This window comes from Opisthocomus hoazin, chromosome 1 (genome assembly GCF_030867145.1).
Source record: "Opisthocomus hoazin isolate bOpiHoa1 chromosome 1, bOpiHoa1.hap1, whole genome shotgun sequence".
Taxonomy (NCBI): Eukaryota; Metazoa; Chordata; class Aves; order Opisthocomiformes; family Opisthocomidae; genus Opisthocomus; species Opisthocomus hoazin.
In genome coordinates, this window is record NC_134414.1 from 62,002,479 (window position 1) to 62,022,633 (window position 20,155).

The following is a 20,155-nucleotide window of genomic DNA, read 5'->3' on the forward strand; positions in this document are numbered from 1 at the left end:
TCTTCATAGGTAGTGGAAAGCATCCCTTTCCATTAAATTAATTTAGGAGTTTTGTGATCTATATGTAAATAAGGACTCCAACACCCCCCCACCATTGCCAAGTGTGGTCACTTTGTTGGCTGTTCCACTTGCTTCACGATTCCCAGAGCAACGCATTTTCAGATCTCCTCTATCAGTCCTTGCTGCCAAATAACTGATATTTTTAAAGGAAAATAAAGAATGGCCTGACAATTTCTGCTTTCATTCCGTAAGAAGGGATACATATACGGAGAACAAAATAAAAAAAATCAACAAATATCTTACTGCTTTCAGGCTATTAGATTGCAGGAGGCAGATGTTACAAGCTAATACAAGATGATACAAAAAATGGGTAGTAAAAGGACTGGGCAGGATAGGCCTTTTGACACCCTCAGTACAAAACTCTGAATGCCGGTGTACTGAAAAGGGAATGGACCACAGAAAGCAGCCAGAGAGCCATGCTCTCCCCAAATAGCATCTCCTACTGCTACTGCTGAGGACAGACCACCGGCCTACATGGACCCCTGCTGTGACTCTGGCATGGCATAATTAAGTGCTTTTACGGTCCAGCCCATTAACTTATTTTCTAAAATATTGTCCACTATTCCTGCGAGGAATTTCTCTGAGCTAATGATAATGTCATCACAACCTTTTCATCCGCGCTGTGCACATTTTTTTCCAGTTCTTCCAAATGCTTGGCAAAATTTTGCCTACCACAGATGCTGCTGCCCTGTATGTTGCAGTTTTGCAAACTCCATTTCTGAGCTGTATGGACTTTCCTGGCTCACGCCTGTTGTTCCTCATGGCCATAATGCCAGCGCAGCCCCCACCCTCCCCAAGAATACTTCATTTTCAACTGCATGACCTTTTCTGCTCAGCCAAGTCTAATTGTTTTGCCAGAAGTCAATTCTGGGTCTTTCAGCAACTTTAAAAGCTTTGTGCTGCATTTGAACTGTGGGCTTTTCTGTTAAAAAGAGTGTAATTTCTTCAGTAACACAGTTCTTCAGCCCTACAGCAATTACAAGCTTTTAAGCATTTTACTGTTTGTTCTTGCTATTTAAAATATACTACTCATATATTTATTTTTAGGTGGAATGAAGTACTACTCATCTTTTTGTAAGTTCCACAGCGACCTCTCTGCGTCAGTTAAGTGAAAACTATGAAAAATATGAAGGACTACAGCATGAGCTATCCTAAGAAATAAAATTACCTTCTGTTCTTTTCTGGTCATGGTCTTTCATAGCAGATATGCAAAAAATGCTTTTTAGCTTGTTTCTAGTTTTTTTCCTATCTTCCCCAGAGCTTTGCCACTCTGATAGGGCTATAAAATACTACTTTCCTATGCAAAATAAACTCCTGACTCACAGTTCTTCAGTACTATGTGTAGTTCAGTGATCACTCAGCTTCAGGAAGCTTAACAGTGGCCTGAAGATTTCAGCAACCCTATTTTAACTAACCAGCACCAGCTTCTCACCACCACCATCAGGTTTCACTCAGTTCAGTCATTCTCTACAGGTGCAGAACCCAGTGGCACCTAAAGAAGTAAAAAGAAATTTCCTTGGCAGAGACCAAATATTATTTACTATGGTCAGCGCGGGCTCATTCATAATTTGTTACAAATATGCTCCAAGATAATCAGGAAGACTTTTCAGAAGTTTATTTATCACAAACCGTCAACAAACACCAAAGTCACTGATACCAGGTCTGACCAGAGACTTTCTATCAGTGAGAAAAATGAAAAATTATTTTTCTCAGTATTATGTTCTGTTTAACAGAAGGATAGACAAGTGAATTGGATACCAAAGCCAGCATGTTTGCAGTTTTAGAAGGGAAGATCTAAAACCAGTATTTTAGCATACAAGTGACTTTGACAGTAAGAGACCTTTGCTTATCTAAACATGAGACAGACTTCAAAACCAGTAGGAAAAACAGAAAGAAAAAGGGATTTAGGGACATGATCGTGGAAAACAACTCAATCATACAGCATCCTGTTCTTCCACAATGCAGGAATAGCTATTATGGAGCCCTTGAAAGAGCCTTTCTTAACACAAACATTTTTATTCTTTCAAGAGTGCAATCCAAACAAATCAATTTTTCTAAATGATACAAAACTATCCTGTAACGTAGATGTAACACAAAGAGGTATAAGCTCCCCAAAGACAAGTGACATTTGGTTCCCAGCTGAACTCTCATCTGCTGTATGAAACTGCCCACACTGAAGCCTCTGCCTTTTGAAGAACAAACGCACCTGGAGTTTTCAAATCAGCTGCAGAGTTCACCAGGCAGCCATGGTATCAACTTCAGCAAGAAAAAAGTTGTTACATTCTGCATGAGTTGCACATGTAACCCTGGCAGCACATTTCTATGAAATGCAGTCTTTTTTTTGCTAAAGATATTTCCTTGTCCCACATGTTTGGTTTGGGCATAAATATGCATAATAATTTAATGCACACACAACAGCTGTATGGCTTAGTAATTCAAATTACTTCCAAGTTTCTCCTTCCCTCTTGAATCAAAAGTGAAATCCAGTCCTTTCGCCAAACAGTGAAATCCTAACTTGTTTGTAAGCACACATTGTCCTATCTATAGTATATCAGTAGTTTAAGGCAATCTAGAAGATTTGTACTTATCACCATTTGGAACAGGATTGTTACAGTCTATGACTGACAGCAGAATTAAAAGATTTCTAGCTACCGTGAAGCATTAGAAATGTTAATGATTGTCAGAAGTCTTCAAAAATAATCATCAGTTTGAGTTACAGATGGGAAAGGTTGCAGTAATGCTTAAAAAGTCAAGTAAATACCTATAAATAATAATAAAACTTCGTACTGTGGCACCAAAAGCAGAAGTAGTATACAAAGAAAGATGGAACAAAACAAAATGGAGAAAACTGCGGAACGTAAGGTCACTTAAGAGTATTTCTTTGCCCTCTTTCACAGTAAGTAAAGCAAACAAGAAAATACCTTCCAACAGATATAAAGAGCCCCAGATGAACAGAATCTCTCTCTGGAACTTTCACAAATTCCACCTTAACCAAAAGCAGGGAAATTTCCTGACCAAACAGAACTGGGACACATCACTGGACTTCCATACAACTATCCTGCTTTCCAGTAGCTGAAAAATGTATTGAGAGTAATCTGATAAAGAAAGCAGAGAAGCCAATCTGGAGAAGGGCAGAGTTAAACCTGACCAGAATTTTGTATTTACAGGTTTCAGCCAGACACAACAAAATACTGCAAGAACAACGACATTTCTGTCTTTCTACCACTAAGCCATACCCCGTTCAAAATGTTAAGAGAAATGAAGAGGAAGACTGCATCTCATGATGCTCACGTGCCCTAGGCAAAGAAATACAGAAAACAGAATTCCACTCAAAGAAAGCTAGCTTTATTTTTCGGAGTAGTATATTCAGAACAGCAGTATTCCACGCTTCCTTGAGAAACTGGAAGGAACAGCACAGTAACAAAAGTAGTATCTACATATTTACTATATGACTAGAAAAGTATAAAAACTAAAAGAAAAAAGAGTTAAGAAAAACAAGAAAGGCAGAAAAGTGGTAACGGAAACCGCAGGAAGCAAGATGACAAAAAAACTAATGAAATAACATTTTTCAATATTATTTTATCTTCTTTCCCTCATTACATAACAAGTTCTGTTTTCAAATTGTATTACTAGTAAGTAAATAGAAACTAATTCATTTTGTTACTACAGTGGTATCTGTTGCCTTGATGCTAATATGTGGAGAACGACACACCTACTGGTTCTTACTAAAATTCTACATGCTCATGCAAATAGGAAAAATAAATGAGATGAGGGAAAGGACTGGGCTGAATTAAATATGAATACTATAGTGAAACCAGACCTTTCGCCTTCCCTAGAAAACTGAGGACCACGTAAACAGGAATCCACCTATTAGCAGTGACTCCAGACCTTACACTTTTTATCCCATACACATGCCAACAGTCTGAGTAAACAAGGAGTATGCATGATGCAAGACACTCCTCCTTACATTGAAAGGAACGTGATGACAGGTACAGAGTAAGACCAGCAACAGCTTTGGCATAGATCATCTCCATTGCTGGTCACCATCAAGAAGACTAATTGGCTACTGGGATTTAACAATCAAGGCATTCAAGGACAGAGGAATGAAAGGTCAATAAAGAACTGCATTATTTAGACAAGTGTCTGCGCTAAACTCACAGCTCCCACATGTCGTTCTTGGAGACACAAATGCAAACCAAGCCTCTTCTTCCTCAACCTCCCACTCTTTTTTTTTTTTTTTTTGGGGGGGGGGGGGGGAAGGGGGAGGAGGGGAGAGACGGGGGACACGGGGGGACGGGGGTTGCAGGGCAGGGAGAGATGACCAGGCAGGCGGGATGGACAGGTTTTTCTTTGATTTTTTTAACAACACAGTGTATAACCCCTTTTTATTTCAAAGAAAATAGCAAAACTGAAAGCACATATGAATATCAAATAACCATACTACAAATGAATAACAAATAACTATACTACAAATTAGGTTTTTACCATAACAATCCTTTTAATCTTTTCTGAAATTAGAGCTCAAAAGTAACATACAAAAAAATATATACCCCTATTAGTTTTTTTTTGTATTTATCATTTTAATTGGTCTTTCATTATGCACTAGCAAGATGCACTGCAGAATGCATCTTGGTAATGTACAGTTAGAGCATCAGTGACACAGAGAAAAAGTTCAGCAAGATGTCTGTAGTCATGCGCCACTAGGCAACTGCTTTTAAAAATTTATTTATTTTTCATTTAAACCTCAGCACAGCGGCAGAATCTTGTGATCTAATCAGCAAGCAAAACTACCAGGATTAAGCAGAAGGGAAACCAACAGGTTGTCTCCAAGATACAGATCTACTCTATGCACCAGGCTAAAGAGAATATGCTGACACTTAACATAGATCCCACCACTGGTTATTTTCTCACAACATATTTTAAACGCTCATGTGCAAACACAGAGGAAAAAATATTCTTTAACGAATAAAAATATCTCTTAAAACTCACACATGCATACATACAAAACCTGGCTGAATGGGAAAAAACAACACAACAAACCTCCCAGAACCCCACCTCTCACAGAAATCACAAAATAACAACGTCATTGTTAAACTAAAAGATCCTGGAATTCCTTCTACACACTTTCCCTGACATCTTCACACAATAAAATGCAGGGGTCAGTGGTACTGAAACAAGGCATGGCAGTTCCACTCCTGTGCACATACGAAAGCAAGTGACCCAAGCTATTATTCCAGTCTGAGGCACTTTTTGTTCCTAATATCCAGATGCAGCAGCTTTTTTTAACTTGGCCTTTTTTAAAAAAAAAAAAAAAAAAAAAAAAAAGAAATGACTGTGGACACCTCCTTCACATTTTCCTTTTCTTCAGCATTTTCACTTCATAAAGCTGCAGTCAATGTGTTTTGTGTGTGGTGAGAAGGGAATGGCACATTCAGTGGTGGTCTCAGCCACAGCCTACATTGGTGGCTCAAGTAGTCTCAGGATTAGGTCTTTGTGTGTGATGAAAGGATATGAAAAGTCAGTTATTTAAACTCAGTCAAGCTGTTGATTTTGGGGAGGAAAAAGGTTTTGCAATTCAGTTTTCCTCAATAAATCACTGCCCTTTTCCAAGGGCAGCTGCAGATAGTTCACATGTTCACAGTGTTCTCCAGAAACAAAACAGATCATGTTGTTCCCCCCCCCTCCAACGCAGGGGAAGAAATCAAAACGAAGTGCCATCACATTAAGTTACTCAAATTCACTAGAAACTAAAGCAGAAAATCAACTCTGTTAACAGGTAATGAGATCACTGAAGAATTAAAAGGGAAAGAAACTACCGGGAAAAACCCACCCTTTAAAATTTATCATTAACAACACAAAAAAGAAGTCTGAAATACATTTCACCATCCTATGTATTCAATCAGTTTATAGATATGATTTTCAACCAGTAGTTTATCCGTTTGGGTATGCATCCTGCATCACTTAAAGTCACAGTTTAAAGGAGTCAAGCCTCTGCAGATCTATCTCAAGTCAAAGTGAGATTCCGGTCCTAAAAACAAGCCTTTGATCAGCTCTCAAAAATACAGCATCCAAAATACTGGCCTAGCAACATCTGGGTTAATGTGCATAAAATGCTATTAAATATAATGGATCCTTAATTCCTAATATATCCTTGTTAAATTCTTTTATTCTGTTCCTTGGCTGACCTTTTCCCAAATCAGTATAGTGTGTTTTATCAGTGCTGCAGTGAGCTAGACATTGCTATGCATTTTTACCACGACATTTTAAACTACAAGCCCCAAACCTACCAGTGAAGTCCACATCAGTGGAACCTCGCACTCCCACAAAGCTTAAGGCAGGAGGAGGAAGAACAGTTGGTTATAGCACTGAGTAAATCAGCTGGTATTTTCAGAGGAGCCTAAGAAAATACAGTAACAAAATCCTAGTCATCTTACATGGCACCTGACTTCCTAAAGTCCCTTTGGACTTACATGATGATCACGTTTGCACCAACTAAAGCAAGAATTTCTGCAATTATTTGTGTTTAGGTGGTTCTTTGAGGCTGCTGTCAGGCCTGCCCTCTGAATAAACTAACAAATACATAAATAAAGCATATATATCTAAAACGAAGTAGATGTTTAAATCCTCTTAGAAAGTTTTAAGAGACTACTCGTGTGAGGTGCTTTACCTGAGGAGATTGTAACTTAGCTGGAAAAGACTTGCCAAAAATACATAACTAAGGATAGGAAAAAGAAAGCGAGATGCAGAACTGAGGCTGAGGAAGCTAACAGTACTAAGGCAAGTAATTAAAACACATGCAAGCTCACCAAAAAACAAAAATACACCATCTTCACCAAACAAGTTCGTTCAGCTTTTTGACTGTCTGAATCAACCTACAAATATTAATTACGACCTGATTTCACAAACATATTTAGTGCTGTATTTAGTAGAAATAACAAGTGTCATAGTGAACACAGCATCGCATTGCATTTTATTTTTCAGGAGAGCTGGTACAGAACCTTATGGCCAGCCAGAATCCATTACAGAACACAAGGCCCAGGCTTAGACTGCAGACTGTTAAGTTTGTTTTTTGCTTTAATAATCTTTGAACCGGACTGTAAATGTACAATTAAAGGTTTCTCTGTTGAAGCACCCAACTTTAACTTTGGTTTCTTTTCATTTTCTATACTTCACATCAAGCCACAAAGTTCTGTTCAACAGCCATGTATTCAAACATAGCCATAAGTGTGCTCTCGTAAAAGACTTATTTTTTATTTATAAATCTTGTGGATACAGGAATAATTTCTACAAAAAAAAAAATAGTCAACTGCACTAACATGACATGTCTCACACACTGTTAAAATTCAGCAGTTAAGAAGAAAAATGACTGCCTCCTCCAAGTGAGGACTGCCCCTCCTGCCCCCAGTCTCTCCAAAGACAGGTGTGCTATATTTTCATGCACTTAAAACCAAAAAAAAAAAGGGTGGCAGGAAACTTAAAACACAGTGAGAGTTGCTACTTTGAGAGCCACTGCAAAGCAACAGTTTTATAAAGTCTAGCCAGGTTTTCAGGGGAATACACAAGGTCTGTGATGCATTTTTGTGTTTGCCACATACCTTTTATTTTTGCTTTAACAAATAAGTGTACAGTAACTATCGACTGTCTTGAAGAGTACTGACTGTTTCTTCTTCCTTGACTCAACAAAAGATGCAAAAATTCAACTCTCAGTTCAAGGAATTAATTTTCATCCAGTATAGCTGTCTAGACTAATCATGCTCATTATGACTGTAGTGCAGTGTATAAATCTTATTAGGGACTTTAAAAAGAACATGATGAATTTTTAGCATTGACTTAAAATCTGTACTCAGTGTAATTACGAAGTCTTGAAACTAGTAGATTTTATTCATTTATTTATTTATAGGTATTTAAATGGGCTTATACTGTAGTTTTTGGGTGTCCAATCACATTGTGTTTATTGTGCAGAAATGATACACTCACTTGCCAATATAGTAAAAGGCTGGAATGCTTCACAATGATCCTAGCAGTAACTCGGAAAAAGGACCACTTCTTCAATGCAAATCCGCTCAAGAAAAGCTTCTACATACAAAGATGAACCAGTTACTGCATTGTTTATTAAGTTTCACTTGATTCCTCCTGACAACCATTTAAACAATGAATGTTGGGAAATGTCTCTCAAAGAATCAACAACAATGGCTGGGATCAGAGCTTTTATATGTAGCTAATACTGTTTTTAGAAAGGAGAAAATATTTCTTCCTGAAGGGATTATAGGAAGTCTTATAAAAGACACCTGCAAACAAAACAAGCGACAAAAGATCTCTATCATAATTGATAACACTTATCCTTTGTAAAAATCTGTGCTTCTTGAGAAACAAATATTATATCATTGCTATTGAACTTCAAAAGGCATCCACTAACCAACAAGCTTGCCGATGAAGAACAGTAAGTTTTAGAAAACCTGCCAAGAAGGAAGTGCTTTTGTCTTATGGATAGCAGCGTGTTGTTAATCAACAGCAAGCTCCTACATTTCCTTTTCTGATGCCAAATGGAACAGGCAAACTTTGAAACACAGTATCTTTTTAACAGTGTACTGGACATGTAATATCTACTTTATTTTTGTGAGAACTTAAAATTCAAACTTCAGAATTTGACAAATTATTCAATAACCAATTTAAAAGAAATGCACAAAGTAATCAATACGAAGGGAAATGTTTACAAAATGCGGTTTACAGTAGAAGCTTGAAAAAAGAAAACAATCACATCTAGAGCAACAGCCTTCATTCCTTCATACCAGACCAGTTAAGTTTTGGTAAGCATATACTGCCTAAAGTATCTACACACCGGTCAAAACAACTAGGTTTTCCCATTTGCTAGTAGATGGCTCAGTCCTCTGTATGGGCTGTACAGGCTAGCTCCTTCCTTAGCTCTGTTTTGGAGAAAACCAGCTGGGTACCTCAGAAAAAAGAGTTCTTCTCAAGACAGTTTGCTTCAGGGTCTGCTCCCAAAAAGGAAGTGCGTACAAGACCACACCAATTTTGGCTCCCTCTGTTTATGCAGACTTCTCTAACGTTCTCCCAGCAAATCTGGCATCCTCAGATAACCCCACAATGCCTCTAAACCACATGCCAGGGCATGCAAAACACCCACTCATTTTCTTGCTACAGAAACACCACGCAAGCGGGCTGCAACACAACTCTCACATTATGGTAAATGCAGGGAACTAAGGAAAAGGGTTAATTGATTTACCTCAAGAACACAGGATGCAGAGGATGCTCTGACCATGAGCAGTATGTAGTATGAACCCACACAGCGCAGTCTGCTGTGAAGGTGACAAACCTGCGCAAATACAAACCCCACTGCATTGCTTGCTCTATGGCCGAGCAGCACTATGCAGAAGAGATGGTTTTGACTTTGTGGATGTACATTCTTTGCTAAGAGAAGAGGATAAGGACTGCAGGACAGCCAAAAAGAAAGGCATGTATGTATTGTCCCAAGAGAGCTGAAAAAAACTAAGATGTTCTGTCTAATAAGACAGTTAAAGAGACTGAAGAAAATTTGGAGTCTGTATGAACAGTAGAAAACAATTAGTATATTATAGAAAGATGTTTATATTGCACTTTCAGGAAAGAATTTGTCATGGCCTTAAAAGCACATGAATTCAAAATTCACTGTAAGCAACTCCCCAACTCACAAAAAACCCCAAGTGCTTTGATAGGTAAAATACATCACCTACGTTTCTTCTCCAAAATGACATGTGCCACTGTAATGCTTTGAAAATCAAGCACACACATCAACTTTAACAACTTTACTACACTAGGAAAATTACTTTGTCTTAAGAAGTGTTTTTACTAACTCCTTGGAATATTTTTATTTCCTATTTTCAAGAGTTCAGCATTAACAATGATTAAACTGCTCAACCCGAAATGTCTTTGTTTCATTTTTCGAGAAGTCAAAAAAGGGTTAGATCCTGAGTAAGTTATCTCCCTAAGAGACGAAGCAAAGTTAGCAGCAGCACCTTAAGAAACATTTCTGACTTCAGCGTGACAGGTCTGATCCACTAAGTGGATCCAGATGATCCACTAAGTCATTTCTTTCTCTAGTCTCCACATCTGTGTATTCTGTGATTCACGTTATTTTGACACAGTATGATCAATGTTTTTGTAGCTTTATTCTTCTGCAGTTTTTTACAAGGAGGATTAATAGCAACCGCAACAGAAAAATTACCTTGATGTCACATATAATACTTTATCTTTTCATCATCATGAAAATCTGAGTGCTTTGTCCATCTTTCTTGTCTGCAGCAACTTATTTCACTTGTTCATATTAAGGCTATTATATTCACCCTATTACTACTAATCTTTTCTTTGTAAATAGCCACACCTATTTTAATCCAAAATGGTGTGGTAAGCATTTGATTCTTTGTGGAAGTAGACACGTAATTAGGTTAATCTGTGCTATCTTTTCATGTGAGTTGATTGTTTCTTTACTATGGACATATTTCTTGTAACAGCAATAAGCTTGCCAGACTGCTTGGAGGCAAATCAGGAGCAATTTACCAAGCATGTAGCTACTATGAACTGAAATCTTGACATAATAGCAAGCTGTGTATAGCCACTCCTACCTGCCAGTTATTACTCATGTTAGCTTTTTACTGACACATTAAATTTCAACCGCACCTTTCTTTCACAAACAAGTGCTTCCATTCAGCTCAGCTACATCTGTGACAAATAGCTGATCTTCGCCAAAGCATACAGGAATCTAAATTCAGAATGCAGTGCTGAAGTCTTTGACAGTAGCAACAGAATTACCTGCATGAAGTCCATAAACGTCAATGGAAGCAAGTCATCCAGGTGGCCAATATCTTTGGAAAAACGATTTAAGATTCTTCCTACAGAAACAGGGTTGGAGAAGAAAAATAAAGCAAATGTAATTCCTGAAAAGATCAAAATATCTTAAAATGTAATTCCTGAAAAGATCAAAATATCTTAAACGCACCATCTTCTACAGTTAAAAGGAAACAGCTGGAGTTTAAACATAAAAAGACACTTTTTGAAACAACCACGAATTGAATCTTTCACAACCACTGCAACACATTTTTGAAGAAGAATACTTTTTTACAAATGCCTTTCACCCAAATATAAAACCTTTACTTAAACTGTTAGGAAAAAATTAAAATGGGCTTTGAAGGTAATAGTTCAAGAGAATTTAACAGGTGAAACACACGTGCTTCATATGCTCAACACGTGCAGGTAAAGATTTACAGTTCCGTCAACTTGATGCAAGTTTCATCAAGTAACATCAGCCAGAATCTGCTCCTGTCCTCGACTGAAACTCACCAGTGCGTGCATGTCCCAGATAGATCATAGCTGATCTAACTGATCCTTTCCCGTATTTCTGTTCCCACCCCTCCACCATTATACACGGATTCAAATTGTAGGCATTTCCAAAATAAAATCTGGGATGCGTTTGCATTCATGCAGCCTTACATTTATACTTCTTCAAAACCTTGACAATACTGATCTATATTAAAGCTAATAAAACAATTTCAATCTGCTGTCAGTGAAGCATTTACACTTCTCTATTTTCACAAGTTCTACTCGAGTGAAAAAATCAGTTATAGCAAGAGTTCTTTAATAATTAAAGTCACAACGCTGCCACCCATAAGTGGATTAGTATCTTTCTCTATTAATTGATATCTCTACTTACCAGGAAAGAAACTAATCTACTGCTGGGAATCTGGCCTTTTCTAAGGTGTGTAATGCCTGTACATGCATTCACATTGCTTTTTTATCTACATATATCTTGATTCAATTATTACTTCTAACTGGTACAAACACATTTGCTGCATTGGCAACAAAAGACTTTTTTTTCCCTCTCTTTTCTTTTCAAAGGAGCTCATTAAACTGAAAGTAGTTAAGCTTAAAGTTTCCACGGAGTGCATTGGAGACGTCATTCAGAGATAAAAGATATTGAAATAACCTCTCTAGCAACCATTGTTCTAGTTTTCTGTTCACAGCTTCTTGGAATTATGAATTTTGTTGCATAACATTGATTTTTTTTATATGGGAATTTCTGTTCCACACCAAGCAATATGCAAAACATCCTCTCCTCAGGCCTGGGACACAACTCCAAAGATAGGTACTGGTAGCAAACAGCTTGTTCTGCAGTACTCTGCTACCAAAGGCAGTTACTTAAGGCAGACAACAGTAGAATTCATCCTATTTTTAGGCTTTGCACACAGAGAGGAAGAGTATATAGCAGCACAAGACTCAACAAAATCTCTTTCATCTGTTTCTAGTGGGAATGGCAGCTGGGGATGTTCCCTTTCACTTTTTCATGTTGGAACAGATACACCAGAAGGAACTCCAAGGCATTTTTTTTTTGAGGTTTCCTTTTCCTGTGATTTCCTTACACAGGGACCGCCCGTGGAAGAGTGATCTAGCACATACCACATGCAGGCTGTAGCTAAGACTTCTTAGTATCCCTAAATACCACATTCCAGGTTATTTTCAAATGAACCAAGGCTTCACAGGCAAAAAGAAAGTAATTCAAAGAGGTTCAAGGCTTCCTTCTGACAGGGCTTTCCTTTGCGGCCTGTCCAGGAGGGGCAGATGAGAGAAACAAGATGGCATAACAGATTTGGCTCAGGGTATTAGCAAACTGTTCCCAGCTTTGTCACTTGCCTCCTGAGTGACTTCACTTTATTTTACAAAGTGAAGAGCAGAGCAAGGAGAGGGCACAGTGCCGAGCCCCTCCGTGAAACTGTGAGACCCACTGAAGACAAGCTGTATGCAAGGACAAAGGATTATTCCTATAGCGAGCAAACGCCCCCTCCTTAACTCAGCCTTAGAATCCCCCTTTGCCTTTTAACCCAAAATAATTTTTATTTGTAGTGGTTTCAGATTGATGTAAGAAGCTACTGTGCAAAGGCCATCCCATGCAACACTGATGAGAGGCAGCAAGGTCACTCAGGCTGGCTACCTTCCATGGCCATAGTGCAGGTCAGGTCAATGGTGGTACACCAGGGCTAGATGAGTGGTCGGTGAGGTGGATTGAGAACTGGCTGAATGGCAGAGCTCAGAGGGTTGTCACCAGCGGCGCCGAGTCTAGTTGGAGGCCTGTAACTAGTGGAGTTCTCCATGGGTCAGTACGCGCCCCATTCCTGTCCAACTTATTCACCGGTGACCTGGACGAAGGGACAGAGTGTACCCTCAGCAAGTTTGCTGATGACACAAAACTGGGAGGAGTGGTGGATACACCAGAAGGCTGTGCTGCCATTCAGCGAGACCTGGGCAGGCTGGAGAGTTGGGCAGAGAGGAACCTGATGAAATTCAACAAGGGCAAATGCAGGATCCTGCAGATGGGGACGAACAACCCCATGCATCAGTACAGGCTTGGGGCGGACCTGCTGGAGAGCAGCTCTGCGGAGAGGGGCCTGGGTGTCCTGGTGGACGACAGGTTAACCATGAGCCAGCAGTGTGCCCTGGCTGCCAATAAGGCCAATGGGATCCTGGGGTGCATTAAGAAGAGTGTGGCCAGCAGGTCGAGGGAGGTTGTCCTCCCCCTCTACTCTGCGGAGGACTACGAGGATGGTGAGGGGGCTGGAGCATCTCTCCTATGAGGAGAGGCAGAGGGAGCTGGGCTTGTTTAGCCTGGAGAAGGCTGAGAGGGGACCTTATAAATGCCTACAAATATCTGAAGGGTGGGTGTCAGGAGGATGGGGCCAGACTCTCTTCAGTGGTGCCCAGCGACAGGACAAGGGCCAACGGGCACAAACTGAAGCACAGGAAGTTCCGTCTGAACATGAGGAAGAACTTCTTCCCTCTGAGGGTGACGGAGCACTGGAACAGGCTGCCCAGGGAGGTTGTGGAGTCTCCTTCTCTGGAGATATTCAAGACCTACCTGGACAAGGTCCTGTGCAGCCTGCTGTAGGTGACCCTGCTTTGGCAGGGGGGCTGGACTAGATGACCCCCAGAGGTCCCTTCCAACCTCCATCATTCTGTGATTCTGTGTGATTCATGACCTCCCTCATCCCACAAGTGGAAGAGCACATCCAAACTTGTTCCTAGAAAAGCACTGTGCTTACTCTCATTTTGTGTGGTAAAGATGAAGCCTTAAGGGCTAGAGGATCGAAGCCATTACAAAATGCTTGATGTTGGAAGTTGTTTTAGTTTCAGTTCCAACAGCATCTCAGAGTTCAGTTCTCACTTCTATTGAAGAACAACCCATTGCAGTTGCTCAAGGAGAAATTTTCCTGATTTTGAGTCTGGGTTTTGGGGTTTTTTTCAGCAATTGTTTGGAGGCTGTGACAATCTCCAGCCATTTTCTGAGACAGTTTCAGTGCTGCGACAAGGAGAGCTTTAGGCTGCAAGCATGATACAGCTCTGCTGTGGTGCTTTTGGGGGTAATAAACTGGCATAGATATAAATGAGAGCTGAAGAATATTTGCCTTCATCCTGCACACCAAGAATGATTGTGGCAATGCTCTCCTCCACAATAACATCTCTTCCAGTGACGTTCTTTGAGGAACATCGTCATGAAGAAAAACTTAGCTCACTTGAGCTGGCCTCGTTAGTCCTCGGGTCTTACTATCTCTTCCATACATCCACTAACCACCAACTACTCCAGTTCCCATTAGTCATCAAGCTGCTAATTAATTGTCAAAACTGTATTTCTGGCAATCGCCTTATGAAATTGTTAACAGTATTTCTGCAGACTGTGTTTTGACAGAGCTGCAAGCTGCCACTAGGAAAGTGGAAATTAATCTAATGTTATCAATAAAACATGAAAACATCTTCTCATCTGCCTAATCCTCTTTAAAATGTAAATACAATAATTCTGTTAAAAATGACTGGGATTAAAATAGAAGTGAGCAAAAGAAATAGTGTATCAAAAAGACAAATCTTGAAAACTGGAACCTTTTACAGTCCACCTGATACAAATAAAGCAATTTAGACAGTGGGGACATGAATCAGCCACTTCCCAAATAAACATTCAGGTGACTCTTTGGTAGCAGAATTCCATTTTTTGAATTTTCAAGTTATTGAAAAAAGCTATTTATGGTCTATTTAGTGTTTGCACATAGTAATTCTGCAAAACAACACCTGAAGTCATTAAGCTGATGAAAATACCTCACTTGCTAAGAGGTCCCCATCTAGCTCTCATAACACTAATCCAGTGAGCATTAATGCTTTTCTACTGTTAAAAGCAAGCGACAAAGCCACAAGCCTTAGCCCTATTCTTGTTGCTGGTTTTCAATGACAGAACCCCAGTGACTGTACAAGAGAAAACCCAGGCCTGGAGATGTATTTCAGATCCTCTTCACATGGATATAACTGAACTGGCATTTTATTCAGCGCTTCCTACACAGAAGCAAGCTACAGTAGACCACTACAGCAAGCAAGTTCCCTCACCATACACCAGAGAGAGCAGCGCATCTCCAAGCAGAAGTGCTACGCGTTGGGAATACCCGCAGAATGCCCCATAGCCATCATGATATTGCATCCAGAGTGATTGCTACATTTATAAGGATGTCTACAAGTAAACGAGGTCTATTTCGCAAGGTATGAAGAAACAACTGTTTCCACTTACTGGAAGCACAGTAAATCAGTGCCTTGCTTATGCATTATTAAGCACGCAAGAGAAAACATTCTAGATAGGAAAGTTAAAGTAGCCATTTTGGGTCAGGACTCAAAATGCTTACACAGTTATGATCACAGTTCCTACTGACATTTGCAAACCTAACTTTTGGGGATGGTTCTTCAGATTAAAAAAACTGTTGCACCTGCTATTCAAAACGCCCAGGACCTGCACTACTCACAAAAAAAAAAAAAAGTATTTTTCTCTGCAGAACTTCTAATAGCTTTCTCTCTCAAACTTATAGACTATCAACATCACCCTCCCAAAACACTTCATACTTCCAAAAAACCTCAAATTCCTTAAGTGAGCATTTCTGTGATATAGATATATGCCACGAGACAACAATTCTTACATCTAGTCCAATTTACAAAAATTTTCAAGCTCACTTCATACTTGTACCCTTTACTTACCCCAATGAGTTTCAGTCTGGGGGCTTCAAAAGCAAAAAGAAAAAACTAAATCTCAAACTTGTAAGGCAAAAGAAATTTCAGGAAACCACTAACCAAAAACACTTTTAAGAAATCAACAACTAAGTATGCCAATGTTAAAACAGCATCCAAATTTGTGATAGTATCTGCTGTTTTAATCACACTCAGGCTTCCACGTGGTGTGCAGCGTCAGTAGCAAGCTGCAAAAGAGAACGTGCTCTCTTCAACAGTCTGATGTTTGTTTTTACATCAAATAACTTAATCAGAACACACACTGTTGTTAGATTTATTCCGAGGTAATCAAATAACTATTCAATGCCAATTAATCACAGTTAAATAAGGGTCTGTCACCAAAGTGCTATGTACACATTTCAGACTATTTAATGGTCAAATACTTGGCAGTATCAAAGTTAAACAATGATTCATTAAGCCTCCTCCACTACACAATAGTTAGGCTAAACTTGAAGTGAAAGAATCAAACCTCTTTTGTTCTCCACAAAAAAGACATCAAACCTCAGTATGTGATATTCTTTTCTTCCTCACTCTGTAAACTGCTTTAATTGCATGAATCAGAATGTGTTCAGGTGCTACATACCCACTTTGCTTCTGCAGGTGCCTACTGATACTCTGGAATAGATGTTCAAACCTATCATCCAAATAGTGAAAACACTTGACAGTGTGCCACACCTATTTAAAATGTTTATACATACTTCATGATGAAAGAAATATAATCCAAACTGAATCAACACTTAGGATGTAAATACCAGAAAAGAAAAGGATTTTTTTTTTTTTAAACAAGAAACTAGGATCCTCCACTGGAACAGCCAAATGCCACCAATAGCATTCAATGTTGTGCAACCTGAATTCCAAGCATCAAGGACCCTAAGAGCAGCAGTACATTATTTCTAAATGTATTTGGCATCTCTAGTATACTTTGCTGGCCAGTGCATTCACTGAAATACTTCTGTATAACAGAATAGAGTGGGCAGATCGATTTTACATACCTTGCAAAGAGTTTACAAAGCCTTTATGCCCACGTGCTTCATCGCACATTGCAGAAATACCTTGTTGCTACTTCTCTATAGTCCACTGACTCGCCTCTTTGGAAAAGAAAGAGGTTTTAAGAGAAGGACCTTCTATGGACAGAAAACATTTGCCACCTGTGTATGCATGTGTGTGCAAGGGTGCACACTCCTGGAATTTTTTTCCCTGCTGAGATCAAGCTAATTCGCAGTCCAGGGAATTTTAATTGCATCACACTTCAGTTCAATACGCAGATGCTACTAATAAATACTGCCTTGCATAGCAACCTAAACTCCTCCATGGCAATTGGCCTAAATACCATTTTTCACGTACAAGTACACTGCATTTACCAGGGGTAAAAAACATTCAAAATCTCTTCATCCACTCTGCAACAGCGAAGCCAGGAACGCTCCCCCAGCGCCCAGCCTCCACGGAGAAAACGTAACAAATTAAGCACCACTGTCTCCCACTCCTCGCTGCAAACTCGCAGAAACCTGTACCGCTAGGAATGGATCCAAGAAGACAGGAAGGTACTTAGTCATACACGTGTAACTGAAAGTACGCAGCCCCAGCCGGGACTGCACGCTTGCCCGCAGGCAGCCACCGAGCCCCGGAGATGCTCTTTTGGAGGATCACATGGAGATCCCCCATTTGGAGAGACGGACGTCGGAGGGCTGAAGGCACGCGCTCCCCCAGCATGGAGCGGCAGGCCAGCGGGGCGATGCGACGGCTGGGCCACCACGGCACGGCGTCCTCACCCCGCTCCCTCCCACCCCTCCGGCTGTGCATGGGCAGAGGTGTTCGCTTGCCTGAGAGAGAGAAATCGCGTACCTTTCACGGCCCAAGTCACAGCGTAGAAAACCAAAGTCATCTCAAACGTACGCACGGCAGCAAAATAATGCCCAGAAGTGTGTATGTGGTAATAGAAGCATACTCAAAGGTAGGAATAAAAAAAATAGCTGCCCAGAACTGGGTATGTTTAAACGTCCATCAATTTAACTACCTTGAACATGGCTCCCATTCTGCCAGTGGTACAAATCGACAGCTCCCCACATATCTTGCTTTTAAGCCATGGCATTCAGTGACTGATAAGTCTTCAGCCGTGCTCAGTTCACACACACACACACGCCGAAAAAAGAAAAAAGAAGAAGAAAAAAAAGTACTGCAACTACAAGCAGCCTTCCATTTCATCAAAGCAGCGACAAAGTGGATTGTCCGTATCAAATGTTGGCAGGAAGCAGACATTACATCAACCTAGTAAAATACAGCTATGAAATCAACAAAATAATTAAAGACGGATTACTGACTTCGAAAAGAATTGGAAGTTTGTGAAATATTTCTTCAGAAAGAAATCTGGAAATGCATCTCCTGCATAGCTGTCAATTACTGATCTACTCTGGCTTTTCTTCCGTATTTCTACAAAGAAACGTCAATAGGTCTGTTATCTTTTTTTAATATATGTTTAGCACCGCATGTCCACACAAACTGCCATATACAGCATTACTGTCTTCCCCACAGGCATCCTATAAATATAAATAGGTAATTCTACCCCATTTTTTTTTTCTTTAGCAGCCTGAAACTGACAGGAATATTATCACTTTCTTAGACATTTGCAAATGGACACAGTGGTGCTGGGCCAAAATACGCTGAGATCATAATATCCATTTATCTAAACTGCCAGCATGTAATGAATTCAGGTGGGATGCCTTCTATCCAAATTAATTTACTACCTGAAAAGGACTTTTTACACAAATGCTGTCAAACAGGAAAACAGTTAGGAAATTAGAAGAAAACGTAAATGTTGTGTTTGATCTTATTTTTAAGTGTAGGGTTTAAAGAAAAAAGGATAACTATGATGAAGATAAGAATGGAAAACAGGCTTCTTTGGAAATGAATTTCTATTTGTACTGCCGATGGAGACATCTACATCACCCAGTACGAATACATTGATCCTAACTGTACAGTTGTTTCTCGAGCTTTCCAGTCCGCTAGAAACACACAGTATTTTAACGACCTGCTGATTAAAATTACCCTGCTTGTAGAAAATCCAAATAGGTCCATGCTCCATGCAAGTTGACTTACTTCTTTGCTAAATTATGTGCTACAGTGGATTTGTCTTTTTTCCTGGATGTGCTAAGAAAAGCATGTGTATTAACATCAGTTATCACCAGCCAAAGTCTATCTCCTCACTTAGGATACAATGCAGAAAGGATACGTAAAGTCTTCATTAAAAACAGAAGCACACAAAGAAAAACATCTTGATTGAGAAAAAAAAATTAAAACTTTCCTTCTTTCTCAAATTGCTTTCATGAAAAACCGTGAAATACCTTCTGCATTGTAAGTGCTTCTCATATTCTGTATGATTACCAATTAACCAAGTCAGCTACAGTTTCAGCTGTAACAATCTACAAAACAGCTTTAACTTTGGTGCTCTATTATACTTGCTAACGAAATGATCTCTTCTACAAAAGCATGATAGATCTAGGATTATATATTCATTAGAAACTTTCAAATTACTGATCCTTGCAATGATACCCCTACCCAATAATTAACATTAATACCAGAATCATTCAAAAGAACGAGCTTCTGGCTATATAACAAAGTTTTATCCCATAACCTCAGTACAAAGCTACATCTCTGCTTCATAAGTAGAACGACAATGCAAGCAGACACCTGTCCCTGTGTGTCCCCTCCCTCCCCAAATCCCTGGGGTGATATTAAACCTTTCATTCGTAATTCTGTGATGAAGATTACTGGAACGAAGTTCTAATAATTCCAGAAGTTCAGCTCTGGATACCTTTTCTGCTTCTTTTTAAACTGATTTTTATTCACTGGAGCTATTTCAAATTACTTTGAGTTTAATGAATAAAATCTACATTTAAGCATACTGAAACAAATAAAACCCTAAAACCAAGCCACCAATCTTAATGTACTGTCAAAATAGAGCACACCTTATTTTCTGCTGTATGCTACAACATAAGCAACAACGTATTTTTAAGGCACACAG

At 39.5% G+C, this 20,155-nt stretch overlaps 1 protein-coding gene across 3 annotated transcripts in view; it reads right to left on the bottom strand.

Annotated features, from left to right (window-relative positions):
• Nucleotides 1-20,155, bottom strand: part of ABCC4 (ATP binding cassette subfamily C member 4 (PEL blood group)) — a 156,310-nt gene that overhangs the window by 55,455 nt on the left and 80,700 nt on the right. For all 3 annotated transcript variants that reach the window (XM_075423797.1, XM_075423791.1, XM_075423805.1), the window contains one exon: nt 10,867-10,946. In XM_075423797.1, the coding sequence (XP_075279912.1) occupies nt 10,867-10,946 (80 nt within the window). The remainder of the gene's footprint in view (nt 1-10,866; nt 10,947-20,155) is intronic.